Here is a 15,323-nt window from a genome sequence, read left to right on the forward strand (position 1 = left end):
ATACTGAGCAATGCAATACCTTGCGGGTTTGTAATGAGATCTTTCGAACATCTGTCCCATGTGGGATCTAGTATCTCATTATGTTCAAGTATTGGAGGTGTCATGAGATCCACCATTTGCATTTGGCATGTGCTATGCAGGCATTCATGTCCCCAATAAGCATAATCATCCCTTCTTGTGCATAGGCATGGGTATCGGCATTCAGATCCTCAAAAGGGTAATTCTTATCTACATTGAAGGCACCATAGAATGGTGATTCTCTATGGGGGATGTAGCACCCGGCTTGTGTGAAACTTGATCCATATGTACCGGTTATGAGCATCTGTCTTGCAAATTGTGATCATTTTTTTGAGTTCCTCTCGGTATATCACCGCGACTCCTCGTTGTCCCCTCATTTTTGTACATGGCATCCTTAGGGAGTGTGTGACATATCCTTCAATGTGTGGTATTCTACATGCATCGTGTTCCCATGTTTCCAATAAAAAGAGAATGTCGGCTTGTGGTAGGACTTCCGTTAAGCCTTCTCCTTTATGCCACGGGAAGCCTTTGCAATTCCAACTTGTCACGTGTAGTTCCGTGAACCCATGGGTCTCGCATTGTCATTTTGTTTCCTCTTTTTCCCCTTTCGTGTCCGCTTGGGCTGTTTTTTTGTTTATGCGAGCTTTGTATGCTTCACGTCTGGCCTTTTGTTGGTTCGGCGTTCTATCTTCACTAATGTATAGTGAGCTATCCTTTAAGTAGATGCGGGCGTTTTCGAGGATAATAGCCCTCTTCTGGGCATCCAGAAGTGTGCATACGATTGCCCGATTTGCTTCGGGTTTCTTCTTGCCTACTCGATGTGCTCCATATACCACCACATCATGCATTCCGAAGTTAGCGGAGATAATTTCCGTGATGTCGGTGTTCAAGGTAATGACCTTCTCGTTGTCGGATTTGGGGATGCCCCGTATCACGATGTTCATTTTTCTTTTCTCTTGTTCGGTGTATTCTTTTTCATCCTCATTAGCATACATGTCTTTGTTCATTGGGGAAGTCTGAGGCATTGGTGTGTTTTTCAATACATCTTTCCAAGAGCCCACATTTTCGGATACATTCATCTGCGCAATCTTTTCATCATGTGTGGCTAGCGTGTCTTGCATTGTAGCCGCTTGCTTATCAAGAGCACCCTGGAGCTCCTGCATCTTCTCCTCTTGATGACGGACTTGTAGGTCTTGCATTTGGAGCTTGTGTTCCAATTCTTGGTTTTTTAGAGCTAGGTTTTTGATTTCATCTCTGCTTCATGATGGTGGTATGCATCGAGGAGATGAGTCCCCATATATCTTGTAGTGAGCATGGTGGCGTATTCCCTTCCATGATGTCCGGCTTCGGGGGGGTTGTTTGCTGTGTTGGTTTTGGTCCCATGGTGCGTGTAGGTGAGGACCTGACAGAGAAACCGCTTCTGGAAATTCGCAGGTTCACAGTGTCATTCATGTGGCCATGGTGTGCTGGTAGCCAATGTAGAGAGAGAGAGAGAGAGAGAGAGAGAGAGAGAGAGAGAGAGAGAAAGAAAGAAAGAAAGAAAGAAAGAAAGATTTTTAACGTCTATGTCAGGCCGAAATCGGCCTATGAGACAAATCAAATGTACATGGCGTGTATGTCATCCGTCTATCGGAAAGACAAATGAAACAAAACTGATACAAAACTGAACTGAATGTAGGTAATGGAGTATCTGAGGAGGGATGGGGCTCTATCTCTAGGGGTATATGCATGTCTATATGCTCAAGGTAGTACAATCATGAGAATGCATCAAGCTCTCTAGCTCCATCCTGTACAAATGGGGGGATGTAAGATGTGGTACATGGGCGGGGCTGGTGCCAAGGCTACCCGGATGAAAGCTGTCGGGTCGGCCCTCATCTGAGGTACTCGCTCCTCAGTGGCACGGCGCTCCCGGGCTCGGATCTCCTCGATCTGTCGGTGGTGGGAGCTCACGCCCCTGTAGCCTGTGACTCGTGGTCGTCGTCTAGCTCGGTTCACCTCCGCCTGTGGGAGTGTCACTCCTCTCTGAGTATCTGGTGAGGTAGGGGTGGCAATCCTCTGAAAGAAGTCTGTGAGCTGCGACTGTCTCCCCTCTGTCTGTGTAGCTGTGCGTGGCTGTAGTAGTGTGTCCCGATGGCTCTGTATCTCTAGTAAGAAATGTCCGAGCTGTCTCTGATCTCGAGAGTCCATGATCTCTCGGAGAGTGGGCTGTCCTCTGAATAAGGCCTCATACCTGCCTCTGATCTCAGTGTATGCTCTGCATCTACATACAAAGTGCTCCTCACTCTCCACCTCCTCTGTGCAGGCTCTGCAGACTCGCTCCTCCCTGGGAACACCAGTATGTCTCCCGATCTCAATCTCTAACCTGTGTGAAGCCACTCTCAGCTGACCACTCTCAGAGAGAGAGAGAGAGAGGGCAGCCCCAACCGGTTGCGCGATAGCCCACAGCCCATGTGGGTTGTAGCTCGAGTAGGACCAGCCCAGTAGGGCAAGCGACCAGTGTCGCGACCAGGGGCTGGGCCTGCTCACATTCGCGACAAGGGGCAAGTGGCCTGCTTACGCACGCGACCAGGGGCTGTAGCCAATGCGATAGCCACAGCCCAGAATGTTGGGGCTGTAGCGCGAGCAGGCAGCTCAGCAGGGGGTGGAGAGAGAGAGAGAGAGAGAGAGAGAGAGAGAGAGAGAGAGAGAGAGAGAGAGAGAGAGAGATAGAGTTCCAAGTTGCAATGAAGCTTAAAATGTGTTGTTACTATTGGTGTAACTGCATGCTTTCGTCGACAAAAGGATTGGCTTAAGTTCCCTTATCTTACTTGCAGATTGCAATAAAAAGAGTCAATGTCAAGGTTCCTGATATTATCTCAATATTTTCGCAATCACATGCGGAGGAGGAATGTGATAAAATCATATCAAGGTGCATTGCTCTTTCTTTTAATTTCCCTTGATACCTCTCTTTCCTCATTCACAACAGCAAGATGCTTGTTCATGTACACATGCGTGCATGCATTATTGTTGCTGTGTCAAGGTAAATGTGTGATTGGTTCAAATGGTGGATCCAACACAACCTACAATAAGTGGTGAGATACGTCAATTATCTATGTCTTGGCCTTGCAAGGGAATGTGACATGTACTAAAAGCTGGCAATGTTATGAAGCTTGGGTATCAACCCCTTGTGGTTATAATGGACGTGTGTATTTCTCCACGTATATATACAAGTAAACTCTTACATAATTAAGATGCGAGTTATAAAGGCCTTCATCTTCGTGTATGAGTGAGCACTGCGGGTACCTTTTTGTATGCCTATGTGAAATCTATGGGAGAGCCATCACATGCAGATGCACATATGCTATCTCTCTTTGCATGCTGTCAGAGCTTGAGAAGCTGAAGAGTGGTCTCTAGTGAGCATGTGATTGAGGAAGAAAGGAAGCTACAAGCAAAGGGCGCACCAGTAGCATAACAACCGCAGATGCAGTGTCAACCTTGGGCCATCCAAGGCAGTTTGGCTTGCGTTTTGGACCTGCAAAATGTTGTGCATGCCATCAGAAGTTTGTTTTGCCTTTACTTTATGCACAATTTGTAATTTGTTAAGGTAATTTGATTGTTGATATGAAAAGCTGAGGATTCTAAGTACATTTGAGATTGCAAAATGTTGCTGCGTATAATCTGGTGATGTTACTGTTTTGACAAAATGGGTGAAAATAGTTGGAGGAGGAAGACATGGCTATCAGAAAAACTACCTAGCAATGTAAAGGCAGCCCAAGATTTGGAAGACCAAAGATCAAATAACAAAGGAGGGCGGCTGTTATATGTGGAAATGGCAGGCTAGAAAAATTGTTTTGTGGTTCTGATGCATGTTCAGATTGCAAAATCTACTCATGTGTGCAAGTGAGCGTGATCATGGTCTAAGTGATAAGAATATGGCGATACAACGTGAAACGGGCTTGGCAGTGACAAGTCGGTAATTCCACAGCAGACACACGAACAAAACTGAAAAACTTAACACTTGAATTTTGAAATAAGCTGTAGTCGTGACACGAAGTTGTGGAGTCCAGATTCATTGGCCCCAACGTTTGGTGCCCCTTTTGGTTTTATGTTGATAATTCATAGAGCACAGGTGTCGGGGAGTCCCTCTCTAGCTATGCAATGATGCATTGATTTGCCAAAAGTGACTCCTAGGGCATTATTTTGTAGGCATTAGGCCCAAAAGCAACTGTTACAAAAATCTAGCACTTTTCCACCACGTTCCTGCCGGATTATTTGGAATTGGCAACGTGTCAATCGGGTCCTCTCTCTCTCTCTCTCTCTCTCTCTCTCTCTCTCAGGTCAACACCATATCATCACTTTGTGACAAATCCCCCCCCCCCCCCCCCCCCCCCCCCTCCCCTCTTAAAACGTAACAGTAATCACCCTTGAGCTTTCGGTGGCTCAAAAGGTAGCATCTTGGAGCTCATCATGGTAGGCCTTGGCATCTTTCAGGTATAGCATTCATACGACTGCTGCGCGGAGTCTCTCTACAGTCGCTCTTCTATTGTTGCAAGGACCCAGCTGTTGGTTTTAGAGTGCTGGACACGAGACTTTGTTATTGATAAGTTTGATCGTCAGCAGTGGATCCCTCGTTCTTCGGTCACCTTCTCCTTTCCATCTCTCCCAATCCCTATTGCAGGTTGTGTTACTGGTGTAGCCGCTAAGTGGGGCCTGGTTATACTAGGTTGATTGGCTACAAAGATTGGGACACCACGGATACAGGTTTGTGCACGTGGAGACGCCCATTTCTTGGTACGACTTTGCGATCCCACCATACAGAGCAGAAAAGACAGGAAGCGGACAAAGACTCAGAAAAACAAGAAAGGCAAGAGGAAGGCAAAGAAGAGCAGACCCCGCAGGAAGTCTCGGAAGAATCTTGAAAGTTCAGGTGAGGACTCTTTGTCCTTTGAGAGTTCAGATTCTAATGAGCCGATATACACAACGAAGAGAAAATATCTGTATCGAGCAAACAAGTACGACTATCTTGAGGATAAGGGCAAGAAGGCCAAGGATTTTAAGGAGGGTGGGGAGGCTCTAAAGTTCGATATGTTTTCAGGCTTTAGGGATACCCACAGAGCCCTCGCTTTTATCTAGCGGTTTGACATCGTCTTTTCGGGAGGGCGTTACTCAAAGCACTCCAAGGTACGAAGAGCGACGTCATACCTGAAAGGGAATGCCGATACATAGTGGTCTACCCTATTGTTACGCAGGGAACTACCGACTAAGTGGTTGCAGTTTAAACGAGTTTTCACCTCTTTGTGGCTTACACAAGAATACGAACAAGACGTGATCACCGCTTGGAATCATCTGAGGATGACCAAGGATGACACATTTGGGGTACTTTTCTATTTGTTTCTTCCTTCAAAAAGATAACCTTCAAGCAATAAGTCGAGCGGTTTTGTTGTGGACTTCCCAAAGAGATACGGAGTTATGCCTACAGAAGAAGTTTGAGTCCATGCAATGGCTCATGGGACATGCCAAACAGGGTTTTGCTATGCATGCTGACATACTCACCTACCCTACAGATAGACTTGTGGTAGTTTGAACCAGAGAAGAACTGACTAATGGCAATAGGATGAAAGGAAAACAACTTTTAAAGAAAACATCAGGCCCTAGATTGTCAACCGAGTAGCACACTGAGTACTACAAAGAGGGCAAATGTTACGGATGCGGGGAGCAATGGCATGTGCTTGCCAAGTCTCAGTCAAATTCTCTGCGAGAACCCATGTGTGATGCAGAAGGGATCGGATCCTCTACAGAAGAAGAATCTTCTTGAGCTATGATACCACTACTACTCGCTTGGACACTCCAAGCGAGTAATCGATAGCAACACACAAACAGAAATTGCAAATCCACTAAATATGACGCGAGAGAGAGAGAGAGAGAGAGAGAGAGAGAGAGAGAGAGAGAGAGAGAGAGAGAGAGAGAGAGAGAGAGAGAGAGAGAGAGTTCCGAGCCAAGATGCGATTGCCCCAAAGACTGGCGCTCCTTCTGCTATTTCATTATTATTATGCTTGCAAAGTACAACTCCCGAGGGTACAACTGTCTTTGACGGTTGTCGTAGCTTTTTGCGAGAGATTTTGGCAGCGGATGCTTTTGGGGATTGTGCTTTTTGATTTGATACTTTTGTGGCTCTGCTTTTGGGCATCCCTTGTGTTGTTTATAAGTGCCCTTGGGGTCACTCTGCGGAGAGCATTTGGACGCAGAGTAGGGAAAAATGTGGAATTTTGTACAACCTGCTACGTGAGCATGTCAACACAACTTGCGAAACTAGCAGCGAGAGTTCAAGCTTTTGATAAATTGAATTTAGGCCCATCGTCGGCCATGCTCCATAAGTTCTTTAAGTTGCAGGGGGGTTAGGTTTTTAAAACCCTAACCCCTTAGGTCCCATTGGACATCTTCTGGGTTCAGTTTCTCTTGTCCTCTCGGCCATTCCTTTCCATATGGCATGCCACGTCATCACTTTGTGACAGGTTTTGAGCGAGTTATGTCCGAATTCTTTGTTCCGGGCTACACTTTGAAGGACAGTTACCTTCTACATCATGGCAAGCTTTGTATTGTGCTTGCTCTTCAACCAAAAATGTTGTTCGATTCTTATGCTCCATATGCAAGACATCCAACAACCGTATGCTCCATATGCAAGGCTTACTCTCCGCAAAGATGTTGAGAAGTATGTTTTTGAACGACTCACTTGTCAAAAAGTAAAGTACAATCGTCAGAAGGCCTTCGGCTTGTAACACCTTCTTCCCATTCCTACTCGACCATGGGAAAGCATTGCTATGGATTTATCTTCGACTTGCCTACTCTATTATCTGCTTGTAATGGGATTTGAACGATCATTGACTGTTTTAGCAAGCCAGCTCACTTCATTCTCGTCAGGAAAACCATCAAAGCAGATCGGATGGCGACCCTCTTCTTACAACAGATCTTTCGACTCCATGGGATACCCAAATCCATTGTGAGCGATCGAGATGCCTGAATGACGAGTCTCTTCTAGCGAGCTCTATTCGACAATATCAACACTACATTGAAGTTCTCATCTTCCTGCCACCCTCAAACTGACGGACAATTGGAAAGTGCCAACTCCTTATTTCTTGATCTACTCAAAACCTACGTTGTTGATCATAGGAACTTATGGGAGAAATACTTACCACTCATTGAGTTCGCCTACACTAATACCACTCATTCCTCAACTGGCAAAGCACTTTCCGAGATCATTGACGGGACTTGCAAAGTTTCTCCTATTCTTTGCACAAAATATAAGATTTCCGAGGCTTACAAATTTGTGCAAGATTCAGATATGGCTTACACAAATGTTAAAGAAACTTTACAAAACCTCAAGACAAGCAAAAGTCCGCTACCGACCAACATCGAAAACTGCTTGTCATGAAAGTTGGTGAGTGGGTTTTACTTCGCTTTGAGAAGGCACAGCTACGCAAGAAGAAAGGGAAAGAACGATTATATCCCAAGCTCAGTCAACGCTTGACCCCTTCAAAGTCATTGATCATTAATAATGTTTCCTTTCGATTAGAATTGCCCTCACATTGAAAGATTCAGAATGCTTTCCACGTTAGTCTTCTTAAACCATTCAAAGGAGATCTACCTACTGAACATTTGGATGACGCTCAACTTGAAGTTGAAGAGATTGAAGAGATTTTGATACCTGAACAGTTTCTTTCTCTGAAAGATCGAACCACGCCAAGAAAAACATCACGAAGATTTTTGGGAAATGCAAGGACTACCTACCTATGGATACCCTATGGATGAAATTTGAGGAGTTGACAGATCATGATGATTTGATATAGTTGTATAAAGAAGCTTTTGGATTAACTTGATTTTTGTAGGTATGAATTTGACATGGTATGGCCAATGGCATGCGTCCACGGACTTTGGATGGACGATTGCATCCAAAGAGACATCAGTTGGGAACTTGCCCACTAATGAGATCCAATGTCATTTGTATATGCATTGGAATGGTGTACACCTATGACAGATTTTCAGACGCACTGGAGGTTCTGTAGCACACTGCCACCACTGCACAAGTATGCACAACTAAATGATCACTCGTGGGATTTCAATTGGGGAAACATTGTGTAAATGTTAAAAAGTGTGGACATTCTTTTATTACTTTCTTTTTCGTGCTATATCCTACTACGATTGCTTTGATTTCAAAGGGCCGTATATGACGGGGTTTAGGGTTACGGTTTTTGCGTGGAGGTCCTAGACACAACTGACTAGTGTGGTCGTTTGGCAAGTCATAGACTCTCTTTCTCTTCGAGCTTGAATCCTCCACGCCGTGCATTGATTTTCTCTCTCTAGAATCTGCAGATTTTGTCTCTAAACCTGAATTTTTTATTTTCTCTCTCTGTTGCAGATTTTCCCTATCTAGAATTGGACATAATTTCTACTCTCTCAAAACAAAGTTTTTCTCTATAAAATTGCTTTTCTTATGTTATTTATGTTAACTCAAAAAGCTGGTGCTTCTCTTTTTATGGCCAAGAAGACCAGGTGCCCCAAAAATAAACCTTGTGGTGCTTTTTATGGGATTTTTTGCTAAAAGAGGGGGAGGCCAGGAAATTGGGTGCCCAGCTTTTGGTTGAGGTGCTCTATTCCGGTTGGTCCGGTGTGGTTATAAGCTCGGATCTAGTACTCCACACAAACACAAGGGACACTTTACTCCACTTGAAAGAACTGAACTGAACCGAACCGAAAGAAAGAGAGAGGCAAGAGAGAGAGAAAAAAGACGACATAGGGATGTCGGGTCCCAACCCTCAAGGACACCCTTGCTCTATTGCTAGAGTAAATACTTTCTTTATTCTTGCACAATTGCTACTACAATGATGTTGATGCTAATGGGTATTGATGCTACTGATGCTGGGTACTAGGTACTGAGGTACTGGAGGGGTACTGAGGTTCTGAGGTTCTATGTCGACGACGATGATGTCGATGACGAGGTGTTGATGGTCTATGTCGACGACGATGACTGCTGGTCTAGGTCGAAGACGGTGAAGCCAACGACGAGGTCATGCGGGTTCTATGTCGAGGCCGGGCAGGTCTACGACGGGGTCATGCGGGTTATGCTGATCATGTTGGTCATGCTGTGAATACTTGAGATGCTTAGGGTGCTTGAGGTGCTGGAGGTACTATGTCGACGACGACGACAATGCTGACGACGAGGACGACCGTCATGGACACGACGATGCGAGGCAGGGCTGAAATCTGAAACTGCTAGGGCTGAAACCTGCTATCGCTAAGAATTTGCTGCAATATGGGAGTATGTCGATGAAGACGACGATTGTTGATGACAACTGTCGCGTGATGTACTTAGGGCTGAAAACTGAAAACGCTGGCGGATCTATAGGGCTGAAACTGGCGCTGATGTAAGGGACTGAAAATGCGGTACTGTATCGTGGCGACGACGGTAACGACGACGGTGACGACGAAAAACGGTGAGGCTGCAAACTGAATTTTGTCGCGAGGGATGGCTTTCCGGCGAGGATCTGCTGCCCTGAATGGAATCGGGGATGCGACGATGCTGAAGGGATGGTACTGTTGCAAAAAGGCTTATGGCTGAAAACTGCTCCAAAAACGCTAGTGTTGCTGGGGTACTGCTGCGTGGATACTGCTGCTTCTGCTCCTCTACTCCTACTGAGTGCCCAATGCGTTTCTTTTATAGATTCTTTAGCAATTTTCCCTACCTACTTTTCCAATAAAAGTCACTTATTAATAAATAAGTTAAAAATGTGTACTTTGGAAAAAAGGGTTCTATGCTCTGGAAAATGCTCATGATGGGATAACTGTTATGTGCAAGAGAGGGTGTCACAAGGCGGGCACCACGTGCCAATAGAAAAGAACAGACTGAACAAACTTTTAGCATTTCAATAACAATTGAACTGAAAGAGAGAGAGACGACATGCGACACGGAGTGGCGGAATTCCACCCCAGAGAGTATTGGCCCCAAACCTTGGCACCCCTTTCGGTATTTCTTTATATTGCATCATCAAAGTACAAGCCGGTACTCCAGACTTTGCACCTTCTCCAGGAAGCATGCCAGAGAATGAGCCCTAACCTCATATTTAAAGGCCCTTGGCCTGAAAAGCAGTTATAGTGAAAAGCCTTGAAAACTCAAAAGCTTCTGGTCCAGTATCAAACCAGAGTCAAACAATTCAAAACGGCACCAAGACAAGTTTAAAAGTAGATAGCATCCATTCCAAACAGGATCACCAAACAAGTTCTCAAACAGATTTGAAACTTTAAAAAGCAATCTCGACATCAGCCGAGCTCGAAAAGTCGACCGACTTTCCATCTTCAAACCTACACCAAAAATTAGGGTTAGGTTCCTTCCATGAGGTCGTAGCCGAGCACAGCATGGTCCATCAGCTCTTGGACAGACAGTGTTTCTTTGGCGGCGATGGTAGTCCCAAGATAGCAATCGCACCGAACTTCCAAGGTTATCAACTCGAGAAGAGACATCTACTGAGAGATATCGAGAAATTTCAAGATATAATCTGCTAGGGTTTCCATGGCAAGCACTGTCACAAGGCGGGCACCACGTGCCAATAGAAAAGAACAGACTGAACAGACTTTTAGCACTTCAATAACAACTGAACTGAAAGAGAGAGAGACGACACACGACACGGAGTGGCGGAATTCCACCCCAGAGAGTATTGGCCCCAAACCTTGGCGCCCCTTTCGGTATTTCTTTATATTGCATCATTAAAGTACAAGCCGGTACTCCAGACTTTGCACCTTCTCCAGGAAGCATGCCAGAGAATGAGCCCTAACCTCACATTTAAAGACCCTTGGTCTGAGAAGCAGTTAAAGTGAAAAGCCTTCAAAACTCAAAAGCTTCTGGTCCAAAAGCGAAGCCAAAAAGCTGCCAGCGTAAATCGTAGAAATCCGTACAGTCTGCCATGTCATCAGCTAGCGCAAATTTCGGAAATCTGCCTGCTGTCCTAAGGGTTAGGGTTAGGTTTTTTGTAGTTTTAGGGTTAGGGTTTCGAGAATTAGGGTTAGGGTTTCCAGAATTAGGGTTTGCAGGTTTTAGGGTTAGGGTTTCGAGAATTAGAGTTTGCAAGTTTTAGGGTTAGGCTTTCAGCAGTTAGGGTTTTTGGCAGAAATTAGGTTTAGGGTTTCTTCTCTCGGGCAACCACGTCATCACTTTGTGATGACAGTTTAGGTCCCTCGGCTACATCTGTAAGTTGGCTCCATTCTTTAGGCTTTGAAGATTGTTACAGAGGGTATGCAACTATGACTGGCTTGGACATGCATGTCCTGCTAGAGGCTCACAATGTGCCAGGCTCAGTCCTAAGCTAGGCTATGACTGATGCTAGACCCCGGCAGAAGCATGTCCACATGGCACAAGTAAAGTGTGCACGTGATAGCAAAACAAATAACAATGTCTAAACCCATGTACTCATAACAAGTCATGACTCGAATAACACCACCAAATCCTAATACCTGAGCTGAATCTCGAGTCGTGACCAAAAGAGCAATAATACATGAGCTGAGTTTTGTCCATACTACATAAACTCTCCAAATATCAATAAGCAGCTAACTAGAGTCCTCCTTAGAAGAGTCGTTACCAGACTCCTCAACATCACTGCCCCTACTAGATGCACTACCATTAGAAGGCAACATCTCTCTCATAACCAGAGAGCGCCTAGCAGTAGTAGCTCGACCATAACGTCCTCCACTGCGAGGTCTGGTAGATTTCGCATGAGATGGACTAGCATTTGCCGGCGTGGTGCCGGTCTCACTAGTAGGTTGCAAAGCACGAGCCCGGGATCATGTGACACGCCTGAATCGTGTTTTCTCCTCTCTAAGAAAGTCATAGGCAAGAAAAAGTATCGTTCGGTGCTGTGCTCCCTGCCTTGTGCATCCCCTTCTCCCCCGCTCACGCTGCTCGCGCCGAGCCTTCCCTCAACATCCCCTGAGGCTTCTCACTGTGTCCGCCTCCCTTGTTGTGGTTCGGTTTTCCTTCTGAGAAAAGTCTTTGTAGCAGCAAAGGTCGTGTCGGCATGTCACAAACAGAAGCGCATAATAATATAAAATATACTTGGATAAATAGAATTCACCTCTTAATACTGAAGCCAGATAATATAGATAGATAGATAGCTAGATAGGTAGCTAGGTAGATAGATAGATAGATAGGTAGGTAGATAGATAGATAGGTAGATAGGTAGGTAGGTAGGTAGGTAGGTAGGTAGGTAGGTAGATAGGTAGGTAGATAGCTAGATAGATAGATAGCTAGGTAGATAGGTAGGTAGCTAGGTAGGTAGATAGATAGATAGGTAGGTAGGTAGGTAGGTAGGTAGATAGGTAGGTAGATAGATAGATAGATAGATAAAGAGGTAGGTAGATAGATAGATAGGTAGGTAGGTAGATAGGTAGGTAGGTAGATAGATAGGTAGGTAGATGGATGGATGGATGGGTGGGTGGGTAGGTAGGTAGGTAGGTAGGTAGCTGAATGGATGGGTGGATAGATAGAGGGCTGGATGGATGGATGGAACTATCCCTAGAGACCATACAGATCTATTGATGAGGAGAGTTGAACTCAAGACCTGTTATTTAAGAGGGAAATGGCATACCAATCTACCACATTTGGGTGAGAGAAAGGTTATACCATTTTCCTCTTTTTATTGGCACGCACACACACACACACACACACACACACTCAAGAAGAAGAGAATGTTAATGTCGTAGGAAACTATCCCAAGTGATCACAGAGAGAGAGAGAGAGAGAGAGAGAGAGAGAGAGAGAGAGAGAGAGAGAGAGAGAGAGAGAGAGAGAGATGATGAAATGAAATGAAATGTTCTGTTACAATGTCTGCGTACCTTAGTACTAAAGTACTAAGTGTGAAAAGTGTGAAATAAATGTGAAAACTAAATACAAAGTATTAAATAAACTTCTTAGGAGCATTCTGGGTGTCTGGCTAGAATGCTTCTAATCCTTTGTTGTCGTCTCCTCCGGTGAAGTGTGCTTTTGCATCTTGGTCGTGGTCGTCTCGATTTCCTAAGCTCAATCACCCTGTCAATGAGGGTGCCTTTGGTATGAATGTGGGTACTCCTTTGTGCTCGCTGCTGGTCTCTTGCTTCTCCTTCCATTCTTGCTTCTCTCGATCCGAAGAAATCTGTGATCTGCCTCTGAGGCTGTAGTGCTCTTTGTCTTCTCATTAGATTATCCCTGTGCCGATGTAGTTCCAGTAGGTACAGGCCTAAGCATCTTTGATCCTAGTATTGCATGACTCTATCTAGAGGTCCAAAGCCTTCTTTAAATAGGCAATGGAAACGCCCACGTATCTCATAGTATACGGTGCAATGGCATATGTAGTGTAATTCTGTCTCCGGTTCCATTCCACATAACTTGCAAATTCTGCTCTCAGGTGGGATTCCCCTAAATCTGCCAAATTCAATTTCCAACTGGTGTGAGGATGTACGAATCTGACCAATAGCACATCTCAAACCATGAGACAAGTGGGTATCCATGTAGCTCGGGCGAATCACAAAACCATCTTCAGATAGCTATAGGAAGTTTTCTTTGTAGTCGGCCATCTTCGTGCCCAATTCTTGTGTAGGGTCTACCCATGTCCTCTTAGTGTCCAACTGTATAAGATCCTGGCGGATGATTTTATTAATCTCTGTTCGTGTGATTGCCAGTGATGGAGCCTCAAGAGAGTATTGGAAGGGGGGTAATCTTTCCATACTGAACCCGTGTCTCTGAAACCACAAGGATAGTTGCGCATACCCGCATGATGTATCTCCTTTCATTGCTAATTGTCGAGAGGATTCGAGGGCCAATCTAGTATATCGGCAATTATTTGTATCCCACAAACCATGTATAAAGGACACTGATCTGGTAAGAGCTTCAATTTCTATCGGAGGGGCAGCTAGTTCCACTCGGGTAATCGCGTGTGGTACGGAGGCCTTGGCTCTAATCATTCGGGAAATCATTGATACCAAAGGTCTCTCCATTGACTTCCAATTATCCTGATCGACAGATGGTCCCCAAATCTGGACCCCATAAAGCATAGCCGGAGCCACCACAATATCAAAGAGCCAAAGTTTTGTTCGTGGTTCTTGAAACTGCACTTGTGAACACATTCTCTCCAACCCTCCCAAGGCCGCAGAGGCTCTGGACAATCTAGCATCCGCTGCTTTCTTAAGAGTAAACTTCGGTCCTGTGAATACCACACCAAGGTATGTGTATGCATCTGTGTACTCTATTGTATCCTGGCCATATGCAAACGTAGGTGCCGATCTCCTAACCCACTGCGGTGTGGTGTTAAACACCATAACTTTGGTTTTATCCAAATTTATCGACAGTCCGTTGTCCTCCGCGAATTTATGTAATGCATCTAACTGCCTCTGCATTCCATCTGGTGATTCTGCTATCAATACAATATCATCTGCATATAACAACAAAGGGATCCATGACCCTGCAAGTTGAGCACCTCTGCCACCCTCTCTATCAATGTAATCTGATACCTCATCTATATACATACCAAATAAAGTAGGGGACAGTGGGCATCCCTGCTTTACTCCAACAGTGGAATGAACAATGTCGGAGTCCCCTTCTGGAGTACGTACATAGCCAGTTACTGACCCGTATAAGGTCATGATCCCCCAGATAATCTCTTTGGGGACTCCTAACTCTTGCATTCTGCGCATCAATCTGGCCCTTGGTACTGTATCAAAAGCTTTCCGAAAAATCCTCAAAGCAACAATACATCCTTTTCCCGCTTGCTCTTCCTTCCTCAATAATGGCTCTGAGCCTAAGAATATGATCTAAAGTGGAATAACCCCTTCTGAATCCAGCTTGTCCTGTTGCCCTTATGCCTTCATTCTCTGCCCATCTACTCAGTTTTTGTTCCAGAATGGATGCATACAGTCGCGTCAGTGTTTGACCCACCATAATGGTACGGTAGTTCCCGGGTATCTTAGGATCCCTTGACTTGAAAATAGGTACGATAGTAGATAATTTCCAACATTCAGGTAATCCTTCACACATGACCTGATTAAACAGACGAGCAAGGACTTCTGAAAGTAGATCTCTTGCAAGGATCAGATGTTCTGCTACTAAACCCTCATGATCATATGTTCTTCTTGTCTTCATCTTGTCAATGGCTTTTTTCACCATTTCCGTAGTAAAGAAAGTACTAGTAGCAGGGCATGGCTCTAGCGGATCTGGTAATGGGGGCTGTCCAGATACCATATATAATGATGTTACATATTGACCCCAAATCTCAGGAGAAGTAATTGTCAGAGGCGATGATTGCTCGTGAAAT

At 45.0% G+C, this 15,323-nt stretch overlaps 2 protein-coding genes across 11 annotated transcripts in view; one reads left to right on the top strand and one right to left on the bottom strand.

Moving 5' to 3' along the window:
- Nucleotides 1-15,323, top strand: part of LOC147433997 (DNA-directed RNA polymerase IV subunit 1-like) — a 170,184-nt gene that overhangs the window by 104,545 nt on the left and 50,316 nt on the right. For all 10 annotated transcript variants that reach the window (XR_015185334.1, XR_015185333.1, XM_086490632.1 and 7 more), the window contains one exon: nt 2,832-2,926. Coding sequence is in view for 8 of the 10 variants with exons in the window: in XM_086490632.1 (XP_086346758.1) it covers nt 2,832-2,926 (95 nt within the window). In the remaining 2 variants the exon portion in view is untranslated. The remainder of the gene's footprint in view (nt 1-2,831; nt 2,927-15,323) is intronic.
- LOC147433998 (uncharacterized) lies at nt 5,828-13,789 on the bottom strand. The gene is made up of 3 exons (XM_086490639.1): nt 13,784-13,789; nt 12,135-12,529; nt 5,828-5,984 (listed from the first exon to the last, which is right to left on the bottom strand). Exons 1-3 carry the CDS (start codon nt 13,787-13,789, stop codon nt 5,828-5,830), a joined length of 558 nt encoding a protein of 185 aa, XP_086346765.1.

Source organism: Adiantum capillus-veneris, chromosome 19 (genome assembly GCF_014529385.1).
Source record: "Adiantum capillus-veneris isolate H3 chromosome 19, ASM1452938v2, whole genome shotgun sequence".
Lineage (NCBI taxonomy): Eukaryota > Viridiplantae > Streptophyta > Polypodiopsida > Polypodiales > Pteridaceae > Adiantum > Adiantum capillus-veneris.

Coding starts and splice junctions, on each gene's coding strand:
- LOC147433998 (XM_086490639.1), bottom strand. Junction 5,985..12,134: donor GCTATCTATCTATCTATATT/ATCTGGCTTCAG, acceptor TTGGCTCGGAAC/TCTCTCTCTCTCTCTCTCTC.